The sequence below is a fragment of the Oncorhynchus mykiss genome, chromosome 9 (assembly GCF_057628025.1).
Source record: "Oncorhynchus mykiss isolate SJ-2025 chromosome 9, ASM5762802v1, whole genome shotgun sequence".
Classification (NCBI taxonomy): Eukaryota; Metazoa; Chordata; class Actinopteri; order Salmoniformes; family Salmonidae; genus Oncorhynchus; species Oncorhynchus mykiss.
The window spans coordinates 38410272-38423260 of NC_143030.1; the positions used below are offsets into that span (position 1 = coordinate 38410272).

At 42.6% G+C, this 12989-nt stretch overlaps 2 protein-coding genes across 6 annotated transcripts; one reads left to right on the plus strand and one right to left on the minus strand.

Annotated features, from left to right (window-relative positions):
• Positions 1 to 385: 385 nt before the first annotated feature.
• LOC110531977 (protein disulfide isomerase CRELD1) lies at positions 386 to 10043 on the plus strand. Of its 4 annotated transcripts, XM_036987879.2 has the most exons (12): positions 795 to 973; positions 1386 to 1429; positions 1684 to 1812; positions 1992 to 2074; positions 2473 to 2583; positions 5337 to 5428; positions 5502 to 5681; positions 5806 to 5901; positions 6003 to 6086; positions 6201 to 6296; positions 6711 to 6851; positions 6957 to 10043. In XM_036987879.2, the coding sequence occupies exons 2-12, from the start codon at positions 1415 to 1417 to the stop codon at positions 7175 to 7177; spliced, it is 1248 nt and encodes a 415-aa protein (XP_036843774.1). In that variant the 5' UTR covers positions 795 to 973; positions 1386 to 1414; the 3' UTR covers positions 7178 to 10043. The 4 variants fall into 4 exon arrangements, with proteins under 4 accessions (XP_021471204.1, XP_090040244.1, XP_036843774.1 ...); XM_021615529.3 differs by lacking the exon at positions 1386 to 1429 and having other exon boundaries at positions 386 to 973; XM_021615530.3 differs by lacking the exon at positions 1386 to 1429 and having other exon boundaries at positions 806 to 973; positions 1688 to 1812.
• Positions 10044 to 10045: 2 nt separating this feature from the next.
• LOC149980907 (uncharacterized) lies at positions 10046 to 12887 on the minus strand. Of its 2 annotated transcripts, XM_090184121.1 has the most exons (7): positions 12704 to 12887; positions 12437 to 12495; positions 12171 to 12307; positions 11960 to 12087; positions 11761 to 11820; positions 11475 to 11664; positions 10046 to 10752 (listed from the first exon to the last, which is right to left on the minus strand). In XM_090184121.1, exons 2-7 carry the CDS (start codon positions 12444 to 12446, stop codon positions 10642 to 10644), a joined length of 636 nt encoding a protein of 211 aa, XP_090040247.1. In that variant the 5' UTR covers positions 12447 to 12495; positions 12704 to 12887; the 3' UTR covers positions 10046 to 10641. The 2 variants fall into 2 exon arrangements, with proteins under 2 accessions (XP_090040247.1, XP_090040246.1); XM_090184120.1 differs by having other exon boundaries at positions 12437 to 12749.
• Positions 12888 to 12989: the final 102 nt, after the last annotated feature.

Here is a 12989-nt window from a genome sequence, read left to right on the forward strand (position 1 = left end):
AAATATATAGTAGGCAATAATTTCCTCACTTGAAATGTGTTTAATAGGCTAAATGACACTTTCTGTTAACATCTGACTCCAGAGCGATTTGTTCTTGCAATTTTTAGTCTGACATTTCATATTTAGATAGGATCATTTTTCACGAAGTAGCTTGGCTGTAGTGAACTACTATTTCAAAATTACCTATCTAAAGCGAATTATTTATTTTATTAAAGGTAGCTATAGTGTAGCTTAACTTCTTCCAGTGTGAAGTAATTGGTAGTTTGGTAAACTATGATTTCAGAGTAGCTTCCCACCACTGTTAAATTCAATTTTCTACATTTGTGTATTATGTTGTGGTGCATTGCTGTGACTGGGTGATTCATAATCAGTCATAGGTCTATAGTGGTTGTGACTAAATGCAGAACAACTACGGACGGGAGTAACTTTTTGTAGCAGGTTAGCAGAGCATTTTTAGCTAAGCCTAAATATTTTCTTAAACTTAACCTAAGTATCCTAAACTGCTACATTAATTATCCTAACCTGCTGCATACGTTTTCCTAACCTTTAACGAACAAGTTACTTCCGGCCGTAGTTGTATACCACGTAGTCAACACCGTCTACAGTGGTTTGATTCATGCTCGTGTATTGGTTAAAATAAATGTTGAAATTGAAATTGGTCTGCTAAGTCGTCTCAGGACAAACGATAATGTCGTTCAGGATCAAGGCACGCCCTTCTTGGTACTCGGCGAGTAATGATTGGTTTAAGACTGAGGTCCCAGTGGGATTGGGCGGTATCCTGCCAGCTGCGTCTCAACCAAAAATAGGCAGAAAAAAAGCTACTAGAACCCCTGCATCAGCACCGGTCAGGAAACTACCGTAGATAATACGGTGGCTGGTCAATGAATGGCATGGTTGAACTGAACCGGTGAACCACGGTGTAATTGGATTACTGTGCCGACGACGCTCCCAGTCTATTGCCTGCAAACTGCTGGTAGGATTCAGCTCAGCATCATTCTTTAGAAGCAGAACATCTTTGTTGAAGCTAGGTGGCTAACATTAGCTATCCAGCTAGCTAAAAACCCCTTAAAAAGTGCATTAGTTATAGCAGCTAGCTAGTTAGCATAGTACATGTTCTGTCCTGCAGTGTACAGTAGGCAGCATCTCATATTACTTGCGCTGATCTGATGGGATTGAGGGTTATCGGATGTGACTGCGAACGGGACCTTGGCTAACGTTAACTAGCTAGAATGATGATGATCCTCTGGACCACAGCCTAGATGGATCAGTCAGGACAACAACGTTAGTGAGCTCCGTACCTAGCTAAGAATTTAACTAGCTATGTTTTTGCTAAGCAGCAGAAGCGATGTAAAATAATCATCATTAATTAGGCTTATCCTTAACAGGATCCAACTGGATTTGGCAATACATAGCTATGATTAGAGAGAGAGTAAGTGGCACTGCATTGTTTACTACAAAAGTATATAACTCATCCTCCTTTCTTTTCACACACTTTATTTAATCCTGCTGCCCGTCATTGTACACAGCAGTTCTCAAAGTATGATAAATGACTAGGTTGATTGAAAGACACAGTAACAAATCGTGACATAACCACTGTGATGAAGAAATATCGGACTGTGTATCAGTAGTTAGGGTCAACTACTTTGTACTGAATCTCCTCTGTCCTCCGTGGCTGAGTGGTAGGTAGTCCAAGCCATGTCGTGGTTGTGGCCCCTGCTCCCTGCCCTGGTACTCTTTTCTGTGTTGTCTGTGGTTCGAGTACAGACTGCACCATGCCAGACCTGCCGCAAGCTCACTGACAGCTTCATCAAGGTAGAAGTTGTCTCTCTTCCTGTACTCCCTCTTTGTTAGTTTGTCGGTCATATTGTGCGTTTTTGTATCTGTTGGTATCTCTGTTTTGCTTATTGCTCATGTCTCTTGTCGGTAGCTGCTATTTTACTCTCCTTGCTGTTCTGTTTTTGTCTTCACCTGATGGTCTTTGTTTTTCCCAGGGACTGGATAAAACATCCAATAAGAATTTTGGGGGTGGCAACACTGCTTGGGAGGAGGAAAATCTGGCTAAATATGCTCGCAGGTACTATTGGCCCCACTATGCCTATGTCTCTAGAATCTCTACGAATAAGCAGTCTTTAGGACCTACAGTCTAACATCTGTGTTTATGCAGAGGCAAGTCCACAAGGCCTACTAATCTCTGACAAGCCTTAGCATGTAGTTGAAGGGACAATGCACCATTGTCACTATAAAGGCTTGAATTTGATTCCTCTGACCTGATTCTGTTGTCCTTCTGATTAAGCCAAGGCAGACAAGACAAGAGCTTAGTACCCCCTATGTTCTTACACAGTACAGCCTCTCATAATTGTGTGTGTGATACTTCTTGAGTGTATAAGGGTGTAGTATTTGTTTTATCTGTGCTATGTTCGCTAGTGAAGTGTACTATATTACTCACTCTTCCCCTCCCATCCTCATTCTCAGTGAAACCAGGTTGCTGGAGATAGTGGAGGCAGCGTGTGAGCAATCAGACTTAGACTGTAACAAACTGCTGGAGCAGATAGAGGACCAAGTGGAGACATGGTGGTTCCACCGGTATGTATGCCACAGTGTGTCTGTTTGTATCTGACTGTAAATGCGTTAAATGCAGTACCAGTCAAAAGTCTGGACACTTAATCATTCAAGGGTTTTTCTTTATTTCTACTATTCTACATTGTAGAATAATAGTGAAGACATCAACAATGGAATAACACATATGGAATCATGTAGTAACCAAAAGAGTGTTAAACAAATCCAAATATATTTTAGATTCTTCAAAGTAGCCACCCTTTACCTTGACCGCTTTGCACACTCTTGGCATTCTCTCAACCAGCTTCATCTGGAATGCTTTTCCAACATTCTTGAAGGAGTTCCAACATGTGCTGAGCACTTGTTGGCTGCTTTTCCTTCACTCTGCAGTCCAACTCCTCCCAAACAATCTCAATTGGGATTGAGGTTAGGTGATTGCAGAGGCCAGGTCATCTGATGCAGTATTATATCACTCTCCTTCTTGGTCAAATAGCCCTTACACAGCCTGGAGGTGTGTTGGGTCATTGTCCAGTTGAAAAACAAATGATAGTCCCACTAAGCGCAAACCAGATGGGATGGCGTATCGCTGTAGAATGATTCACAGTCTCTGAACAGTACAGTTGATGTTGAGATGTGTCTGTTACTTGAACTCTGTGAAGCATTTATTTGGGCTGCAATCGGAGATGCAGTTAACTCTTATGAACTTATCCTCTGCTGCAGAGGATAACTCTAGGTCTTCCTTTCCTGTGGCGGTCCTCATGAGAGACAGTTTCATCATAGCGATTGATGGTTTTTGTGACTTCACTTGAAGAAACCTTTCAAAGTCCTTGAAATTTTCCGTATTGACTGACCTTCATGTCTTGCAGTAATGATGGACTGTCGTTTCTCTTTGCTTATTTGAGCTGTTCTTGCCATAATATGGACTTGGTCTTTTACCAAATAGGGCTGTCTTCTGTATACCACCCCTACTTTGTCACAACACAACTGATTGTCTCTAACTCATTAAGAAGGAAAGAAATTTCACAAATTCACTTTTAACAGGGCAAACCTGTTCTTTGAAATGCATGAAGCTGGTTGAGAGAATGCCAAGAGTGCAATCTGTCATCATGGTAAACGGTGGCTACTTTGAAGAATCTCAATTTTGTTTTGTTTAACAATTTTTTTGGTTACTTCATAGTTTTTAATGTCTTCACTATTATTCTACAATATAGTAAAAATTATGAAAAACCTTTGAGTGAGTGTGTCCAAACTTTTGACTGGTACTGTGTATACACTCCCCTCCTTATGCATTTGGACAGTGAAGGAACATTTTTATTTGGCTCTATACTCCAGTTTTTTTTAAATTTTTGATATCAAATGTGCCATATGAGGCACATCATTTCACCTTTTATTTGAGGGCATTTTCATATCTGTTTTTAGAAATCAAAGCACTTTATGTATCTAGTCCCCACATTTGGACAAATTCAATTACGGCGTATTAAAGTAGTTAAACGTTTAGGATTTGGTTCCATATTCCTTGCACTCAATGACTATATGAAGCTTGTTGGATGGAGTTTGTTTGTTTTGGTTGTTTCGGATTATATTTAGCCGAATAGGAACTGAATGGTGAACAATACATATATTGTGTCATTTTGGAGTCACTTTTATTGTAAATAAGAATGTGTTTTTAAATTATATATTTTTTTAAACTTCTACATTCATGTGGATGCTACCATGATTATGGATAATTATAAATTAATTATGAAAATGATGAGTGAGAAAGTTAGATGCTCAAAGACCATACCCCTTCAAAATGCTAACCTGTTATTGGTAACAGTGAGAAGTTAGATGTTTCTCACTCATCATTATTCAGGATTTTTCTTAGTCTTGGCATTATCAGGATTAGTTTAGAAGTGTTCACAAACATCTTATTTACTCACGTAGAAAGAAATTACTCCAGTTATCATTTACCATTCAGTTCCTATTGGGCAAAACAACCCATAACACAACCAAAACAAACTTCAAATATCACAAACTTGGTGTAGTCATTGCGTGCTAGGACCAAATACTAAACTTTTGACTACTTTAATACAATATAAGGGAATTTGTTCAAATACGTATGACTAAATACACAAAGTGCTATAATTTCTAAATGGTAAAACATATGTATTAAAATACCCTCAAGTAAAGGGTGACATCTAATGTCGTCTCATGAAACATTTGATCTCAAATCCAAAATGCTGGAGTATAGTCAAATTTCAGTGTCTAGATTGTAGCTTCACTGTCCAAATATCTATGGAGGAGAGTGTATACAGTGCCGTGAAAAAGTATTGCAAAGACCCAAACGGCGTTCCATACTTTCTACTTTTGAATGCAAGAGTGGGCCAAAATTCCTCCACAGCGATCTGAGAGACTGATCGACAGCTACAGGAAGCATTTGGTTGCAGTCATTGCAGCTAAAGGTGGCACAACCACTTATTGCGTGTAAGTGGGCAATTACTTTTCACACAGGAGAATTGGGTGTTGCATAACTTTGTTAATTAAATAAATAAGTATCACATTTTTTTTGTTATTTGTGAACTCCGGTTCCCTTTATCTAATATTAGGTTTTGGTTGAAGATTTGATAACATTATAAAAAATATGCAAACATGGAGAATCAAACGGTGCCAATACCTTTTCACAGCACTGTAACTGTTCTGTGTCAATGTACATGCACACCTAAGCAGTATGTTATTTGTTTGTGTGTGCTTGTCCTTCCTCTCATCACTGATCTTGTCACTGTCTGTCTCTGTGTGCGTAGGCAGCAAGAGGCTCCAGACCTATTTGAGTGGTTGTGTATAGAAGAGCTCCCGCTTTGCTGTCCCCCGGGACATTTTGGACCAGACTGCAAAGGTACTGAACACCACACACACACACACACACACAGTCACTGTATTAACCGTGTGTTGTTGTTGTTGTGCTGCAGAGTGTCTGTCTGGTCCTGGAGGGGTGTGTGGTGGTCTGGGCCGCTGTGAAGGAGAGGGCACGCGTCTGGGAGATGGAGAGTGCGTGTGTGACCCGGGGTACTTCGGTCAGCTGTGTCAGAGCTGTGCAGACGGCTATTACAGAGAGAAGAGCTCCAATCACAGCACACCAGCCTGCGCAGGTAGCCAGTCAGAAACAGTTTGCCTATCTGATCATCAACCAGACAGCCTGGCTCATATATTATCAAGCAATCTCATGTAGAATGCTCACAAACCAATAATTTCTCCTCTGTGTAATGTCTTTAGCATGCTACCGCTCTTGTAAAAAGTGCTCAGGGCCAGAGAACTACAAATGTCTGGAATGCAAACCTGGGTGGCTCTTCCATGACAACAAGTGTGTTGGTGAGTATTTGGCTTTTGTGTGTGTTTGTTCAAGCGTAATGTCGTCTGTTGGTTTTCGTACTGTGCCTGTGTTTAACTCCTGCTGTGTGTGTTCTTTCCAGACACTGATGAGTGTGGCACAGAGCTGGCTCGATGTTCCTCCAACACCTATTGCCACAACACAGATGGATCGTACGAGTGCAGAGGTACTGTAGGCTCTCCCTCTACTATCTGCTAGTAACAGAGTAATGACTAATCCTGTTTGTTGTTGGTAGACCTGTGTGCTGACCCAGTTCTCTGTCCTCTCTTGTCTGTGCCAGGCTGTGACCAGGCATGTGTGGGCTGTATGGGCAGTGGTCCAGCCCGCTGTAAGAAATGTGCTCGGGGATACAAGCTCAGAGGAGCCAAATGTCTTGGTGAGGGAACCCGGCTGTGTCTCCATTTACTGTCTGTCTGTGTGGCTCCCTTTACTATATGATTCTGCTCAGGGGCGCAACGTTCACTGGGGACGGGGTGGACATGCCCCCCCACGTTCTGAAATGACATTTTTGCCCACCCCAGTTTTATCATTGGAATGTGATACAAAACAAGCCAACGGAGTGCTTTAGGACCATAGGGACGCCTCCGAGTGGTCGGGTAGGCTGTTTAGAGTGTTAATCTGACTGAATAAAACAATTATGTCCGCCCCACTTCTAAAACCAAACTTGCGTCCCTGATTCAGCCAATCAGATGAACCTTTTATTAAAGCAGTCGGACTTTCTCACCTACTTGTATTATACACTCTTGTCATGCGGGTCACTCTGTCCAGCTTTTCTTTCTCTCCCACCCAGATGTGGATGAGTGTAGTGAGAGGGCGATAGCATGTCTAGGGCTGAATGAGGCGTGTTTCAATGACGAGGGGTCCTTCCGCTGTGAATGTGCTGACGGCTTCATTCGTAGAGACAGCATCTGTGTGGAGAACCATCCGCTGAGTAAGTGACACACACATACACAAACACGTGATAGTTATGTCTGCATGACCTCCACCCCACAGCATCACAAACATATTTCTCTCTTCCTCGCGATCGCTCCATCAGGTGGTCCAGAGAAGGGTCTGTTTGATGACATGACTGATGACGAGGTCCTGGTCCTGCAGCAGATGTTCTTTGGCGTGGTCATCTGTGCCCTAGCAACGCTCGCCGCCAAGGGCGACATGGTCTTTACCGCCATCTTCATCGGGGGCGTGGCCGCCATGGCTGGATACTGGCTGTCAGAGAAGGGCGACCGCATGCTGGACGGCTTCCTAAAGGGACGCTAGCCTACCAGGAGCTAGGGATACAGGACAGAGGAAGGAACTCTTGAATGCAAACCAATGAGGGCGACAAAGACTGAGGGGTGACGGCTACAGGAATGCTAGCCAATCAGGGATGTACTATACTACTTTGGGGGTGTTGGCTTGGGATGATTGTGGGTCTTCTGGATTGTGAACCTTTGAGATAAGAGACCTTGGAGCTTAGTGAAATTAGAGAGCTCAATGGAGGAAGGAATATAGAAGACCGGGTACTACTTGATCCAAGAACACTGAAAAGACACTGGACTGTCTTTCTGCACTGATATGGGAGACCAAAACCCAAGCCTCTTGCCTCAACTCATGGAATCCCAAAAAAACATTTCCACTGAATTTCAGCCGTGACCCAAAAGGACCAGCTGACATGATTATCTCGTTAACACAGGTGTTGACGAGGACAAGGCTGGAGATCACTCTGTCATGATGAAAAGGGAGGGAGTGCAGGTTGGATAAGACCACTACTGATTGTTACCAAGTTATTATGCATTTGTATCTTCTACTGAGCAAAATATTGCTCCAAAATGATGTCTGTCCATTTCCACACATCCCAACCCCAAACTTCAAGAGCAAGAGCTACCCCTCTTACCTCATCAGTATTCTACTGTTCATCATTTCACCTTATACTGAGGAACAGCGGTGCTTCCCTGGTAATGGAAGGTGATATGGGATGGTCAGTGGGGTGTTGAAGCACTAAAGACTGCTGCTATAGTGGACATGGGAAATGTGTAGGAAAGGACAGATGCTTCCTGTTGCACCAGTGAAATTATGTCCAATGTTATAACACTATTTATAATCGCGTCCCTATTATGACTGTGTTTTTGCACAAACTTATTCTTACTGTATGAATGCATGAGAAAGGCGATACTGTATGTATTTATTATCCTGATAGGCATGAAAGACTGAACTTTATAGAGCTGCTTGTTTCCCCCTTAAACTGTTCAACCAGGATACAAGGATCATCACTTCTGTGTCACCACCCCAAACCCTAGTGCCTGAGCAGTGTGCATGAGAAAGCAAGAGAGTAAAAGGCAGCAGTCCTAGTGAAGATGTCACCCATTGTATTGTTTTGCAATAATTCATTTCTGATCATTTTTTTGCAAAAACCTTAGATGTTTATTCTGTATCTGTTTGATATGTGTGTGATCAGCACCAGGCAAAATGGGGTACTGTACAGTCGTGGCCAAAAGTTGAGAATGACACACACATTAATTTTCACAAAGTCCGCGGCCTCAGTTTGTATGATGGCACTTTGCATATACTCATATACTTATATACTTCATATATATTATGAAGAGTGATCAGATGAATTGTAATTAATTGCAAAGTCCCTCTTTGCCATGCAAATGAACTGAATCCCAAAAAAACATTTCCACTGAATTTCAGCCGTGACCCAAAAGGACCAGTTGACATGATTCTCTCGTTAACACAGGTGTGAGTGTTGACGAGGACAAGGCTGGAGATCACTCTGTCATGATGGAGTTCGAATAACAGACCGGAAGCTTCAAAAGGAGGGTGGTGCTTGGAATCATTGTTCTTCCTCTGTCAACCATGGTTACCTGCAAGGAAACACATTCCGTCATCATTGCTTTGCACAAAACGGGATTCACGGGCAAGGATATTGCTGCCAGTAAGATTGCACCTAAATCAACCATTTATCAGATCATCAAGAACTTCCAAGGAGAGCGGTTCAGTTGTTGTGAAGAAGGCTTCAGGGCGCCCAAGAAAGTCCAGCAAGCACCAGGACCGTCTCCTAAAGTTGATTCAGCTGCGGGATCGGGGCACCACCAGTACAGAGCGTGCTCAGGAATGGCAGCAGGCAGGTGTGAGTGCATCTGCACGCAGTGAGGCAAAGACTTTTGGAGGATGGCCTGGTGTCAAGGGCAGCAAAGAAACCACTTCTCTCCAGGAAAAACATCAGGGACAGACTGATATTCTGCAAAAGATACAGGGATTGGACTGCTGAGGACTGGGGTAAAGTCATTTTCTCTGATGAATCCCCTTTCCGATTGTTTGGGGCATCCGGGAAAAAAGCTTGTCCAAAGAAGACCAGGTGAGCGCTTACCATCAGTCCTGTGTCATGCCAACAGTAAAGCATCCTGAGACCATTCATGTGTGGGGTTGCTTCTCAGCCAAGGGAGTGGGCTCACTCACAATTTTGCCTAAGAACACAGTTATGGATAAAGAATGGTACCAACCATCCAGGAACAGTTTGGTGACGAACAATGCCTTTTCCAGCATGATGGAGCACCTTGACATAAGGCAAAAATGATAACTAAGTGGCTCGGGGAACAAAGCATTGATATTTTGGGTGCATGGCCAGGAAACTCCCCATACCTTAATCCCATTGAGAACTTGTGGTCAATCCTCAAGAGGTGGGTGGACAAACAAAAACCCACAAATTTTGACAAACTCCAAGCATTGATTATGCCAGAATGGGCTGTCATCAGTCAGGATGTGGCCCAGAAGTTAATTGACAGCATGCCAGGGTGGATTGCAGAGGTCTTGAAAAGAAGGGTCAACACTTTAAATATTGACTCTGCATCAACTTCATGTAATTGTCAATAAAAGCCTTTAACACTTGTGAAATGCTTGTAATTGTACTTCAGTATTCCCTAGTAACATCTGACAAAAATATCTAGACACTGAACCAGCAAAGTTTGTGGAAATTAATTTGTCTCATTCTCCAAACTTTTTGCCACGACTGTACAAAGCACAAGTGTATTTTATCAGAACTGTGTCAACATGTGCATCCACTCAATCCCAACACGTTGTTCCACCCTCATCCTGAGTATCTACTAAAGCTAGTGCGCTTAGAATAAAACATTTATTCAAATTATATTTTTTCATTTTCAATCATCTTTTATTTTATTGTTAATCATGTCCTTAGGTTGCAGAACCAGTATGTGTGTATGTTAGGCCTAAGATTCCCAGCTGCACTTACTTGCATTATGACCATTATTTAAAAACATTTTTTCCCCCCAGAGTGCTATTTTCTTTACAATATCCTTTACCATTTTTATTTGACATGTTGAAATGAACTAAAAGCAATTTAATTTGAACTACTGCTGCTCATTGCTGAAGACCTTACTAAAACACTGCTGTTGCATGTTGGCGATAGATGAAAGCCATTCAAGGAAACAGACCGCTGCGCCACTCAGGAGCTACTATCTAAGACACTGCATCTAGAAGTGTCACTACAGACCCTGGTTCGATTCCAGCCAGTATCACAACTGGCCGTGATTGGGAGTCCCATAGGGCGGCACACAATTGGCCCAGCGTCGTTTAGGGTTTGGCTGGGGTAGGCCGTCATTGTAAATAAGAATTTGTTTGTAACTGACTTGCCTAATTAAATAACCCTAACCCTAAAAATAGTGAAGTCCCCTATAAAGCTAGCTATGGAAAAAGAGAAAATGTGTGAACAGAGGTGTGTGCTTCTATTTCAGTGTGCCGCTCCAATTAATGGGGTTGTGGCGTAGCAGTTCTCTCTCCATCAGGGCCTCCTGAGAGCGAATCAGTGCCCTGTCCATCCAGCTCTGCTCCATCAGCTACACCACACACACAAAAGAGAAGAGTATGAGTAAAAAAAATATCACATTAGGACGAAGTCAGTGGAGACTGCTGAGGGGAGGACAGCACGTAATAATGGCCGGAACAGAGCAAATGAAATGCCATCAAACACATGGAAACCATGTGTTCGATACCATTCTGCTCCAGCCATTAGTACGTAGTGTGTGTGTGTTACAGTGTTCCCCAACTGGCGGCCCGTGGGTTGTTTTATTTGGCCCCCCAAGTTGTCTGGAAAAAAATATATATATATTGATAAACTTTTTAAAAACGTTTTATTGTTGGACAGAGACTGTAAAAACACCAGGAAATCAGCTCCAAGTGATTTTAATTTAAGAAATCTGTATTCCACACATAAGACACATGTGGATCGTATACAAATATAAGCAAGGTTTAAAATAATTGTTTTAGTCAAACATCTGTTTAGGCTTCTTGCGGTCAATATACAGTCTACAAATTATTTGTAATTATGTTTATATTTTACATTTTAGTTGACACTTATCCAGAGCGACTTACATGAGCAATTAGGATTAAGTGCCTTGCTCAAGGGCACATTTACAGATTTTTCACCTAGTCGGCTCTGGGATTCAAACCAGTGACCTTTGAATTACTGGCCCAACACTCTTAACCGCTAGGCTACCTGCTGACCCTGCCTGTTCCGGCCCCCTGACCATCCGCTAGTTGATGATCCCTGGTGTATTACCTTCTTGTTCTCATCTCTGTAGTGGCTCATCGCTCTGCTGTGCTGGATCCTCTGCTGTTTCTCACTGGACAGAGCCAAGCGATCCACTTCCTGTAAAAACTCAGCCTCCTCTGCCTTACTGGTCAACTTCAGCATCAGCCCCGCCCTCTTCTCCTCCATCTGCCTCTTCAGCTGCTGACGTACCTCCGATCTGGAAAATCGAGAGATTTATAAACAATATGACGGAATCCAGAATCCCACCTAGATATGGGAGGGAAATGAATCATTCAGACGAGGATGCTTTTACCTGTATTCCTCTCTTTCAGTGCAGGATCCGTAGAATGGCTTCCGCCACACCTGGTGATACCTAACAAAGCCCCAGAGAAAAAAGATTCATTGGCAGAAATGTGACATTCATATTATCGGTAATTTGTAGTTTTCTCCAAAGTGTCAGAAAATGCAGAAACAGACTGGCATCAGGGTTTATGTTTTACTACTGGAGTCACCTATTGTGCTCCTTTCTCTGCATAACCAGTGCCCTCTGGTGGTTGTGGTGATGCACAGCAGGGGTCTCCAGGCTGACGGTCCGTCTATGGGCCAGAGGAGGATGGAGGGGGTCCAGTCTGGGGACAGACTGCCGACCAGATAGGAAGTTCACACGGCAGGCCAAAATATTTATAACACTTGAATTTGCTTTATCTTAGAGTCAATGCACACCTGGCTGACTGGCAGTGCTGCAGAGGCAGGTGAGATGATGATGGGCAATGTCAGGGGAGTGACCATAAGGTAGCGACTTTGGCGGACAGGTATGGATCGAGGAATAGACAGAGTTGTGGAATTCAAGCAAACAGCAGCTGTGGTAATGAAAAGAAGAATAAAACACTGAACGGTTTAAATAATCAAACATGCACAGTTCAAACTGATAAAAAACCATTAATTAAAAACAATTTAAAACGTCAAAGCTGTTTTCAAAGTTTTCTTACGAAGTTTCATTCCGTAGACAGGGCTGTGCCTTGTGTTTCCCCAGCAGTGGAGTCCGGTCCTTGTGCATTGAAAAACTTCTAAAGGCTCTGTCTTAACTTTTACACTAAGCTCTCTTCTTACTACTGACACTGTCAAAACAGTAAAGCTATTTTTCATAACAGTTAAGTTGAATTAATTACATGCAAACTACTTCCTTTTCAAATATTTACTTTAATGATTATGAAGACTTGGATTCAAATAGAAATAGTACAAACAAATGCACTCACTTGGGTGTTTTGCGGTGGCAACGGTTGCCCTGGGAATCAGGTTACTCGTGTGCAGACAGAGAATAAAGCTGGAGCCTAGCGTAGCTAAATGCACTGGTGCTCTCCTAAAGAAATGTATTAGCATGTGAAATAGGGCTGGGCGAGCTATTGTCAGAGCATAGCTACACAGCTAGACAGATGGAGACGATTCAATACACGCAAAAAGGAACACCAATCTCCACTAGACAAAAGGGACACAGTTTATCTGTTGCTTTTCCAGAGGCACAACATCAAAGTCCAATTCAAT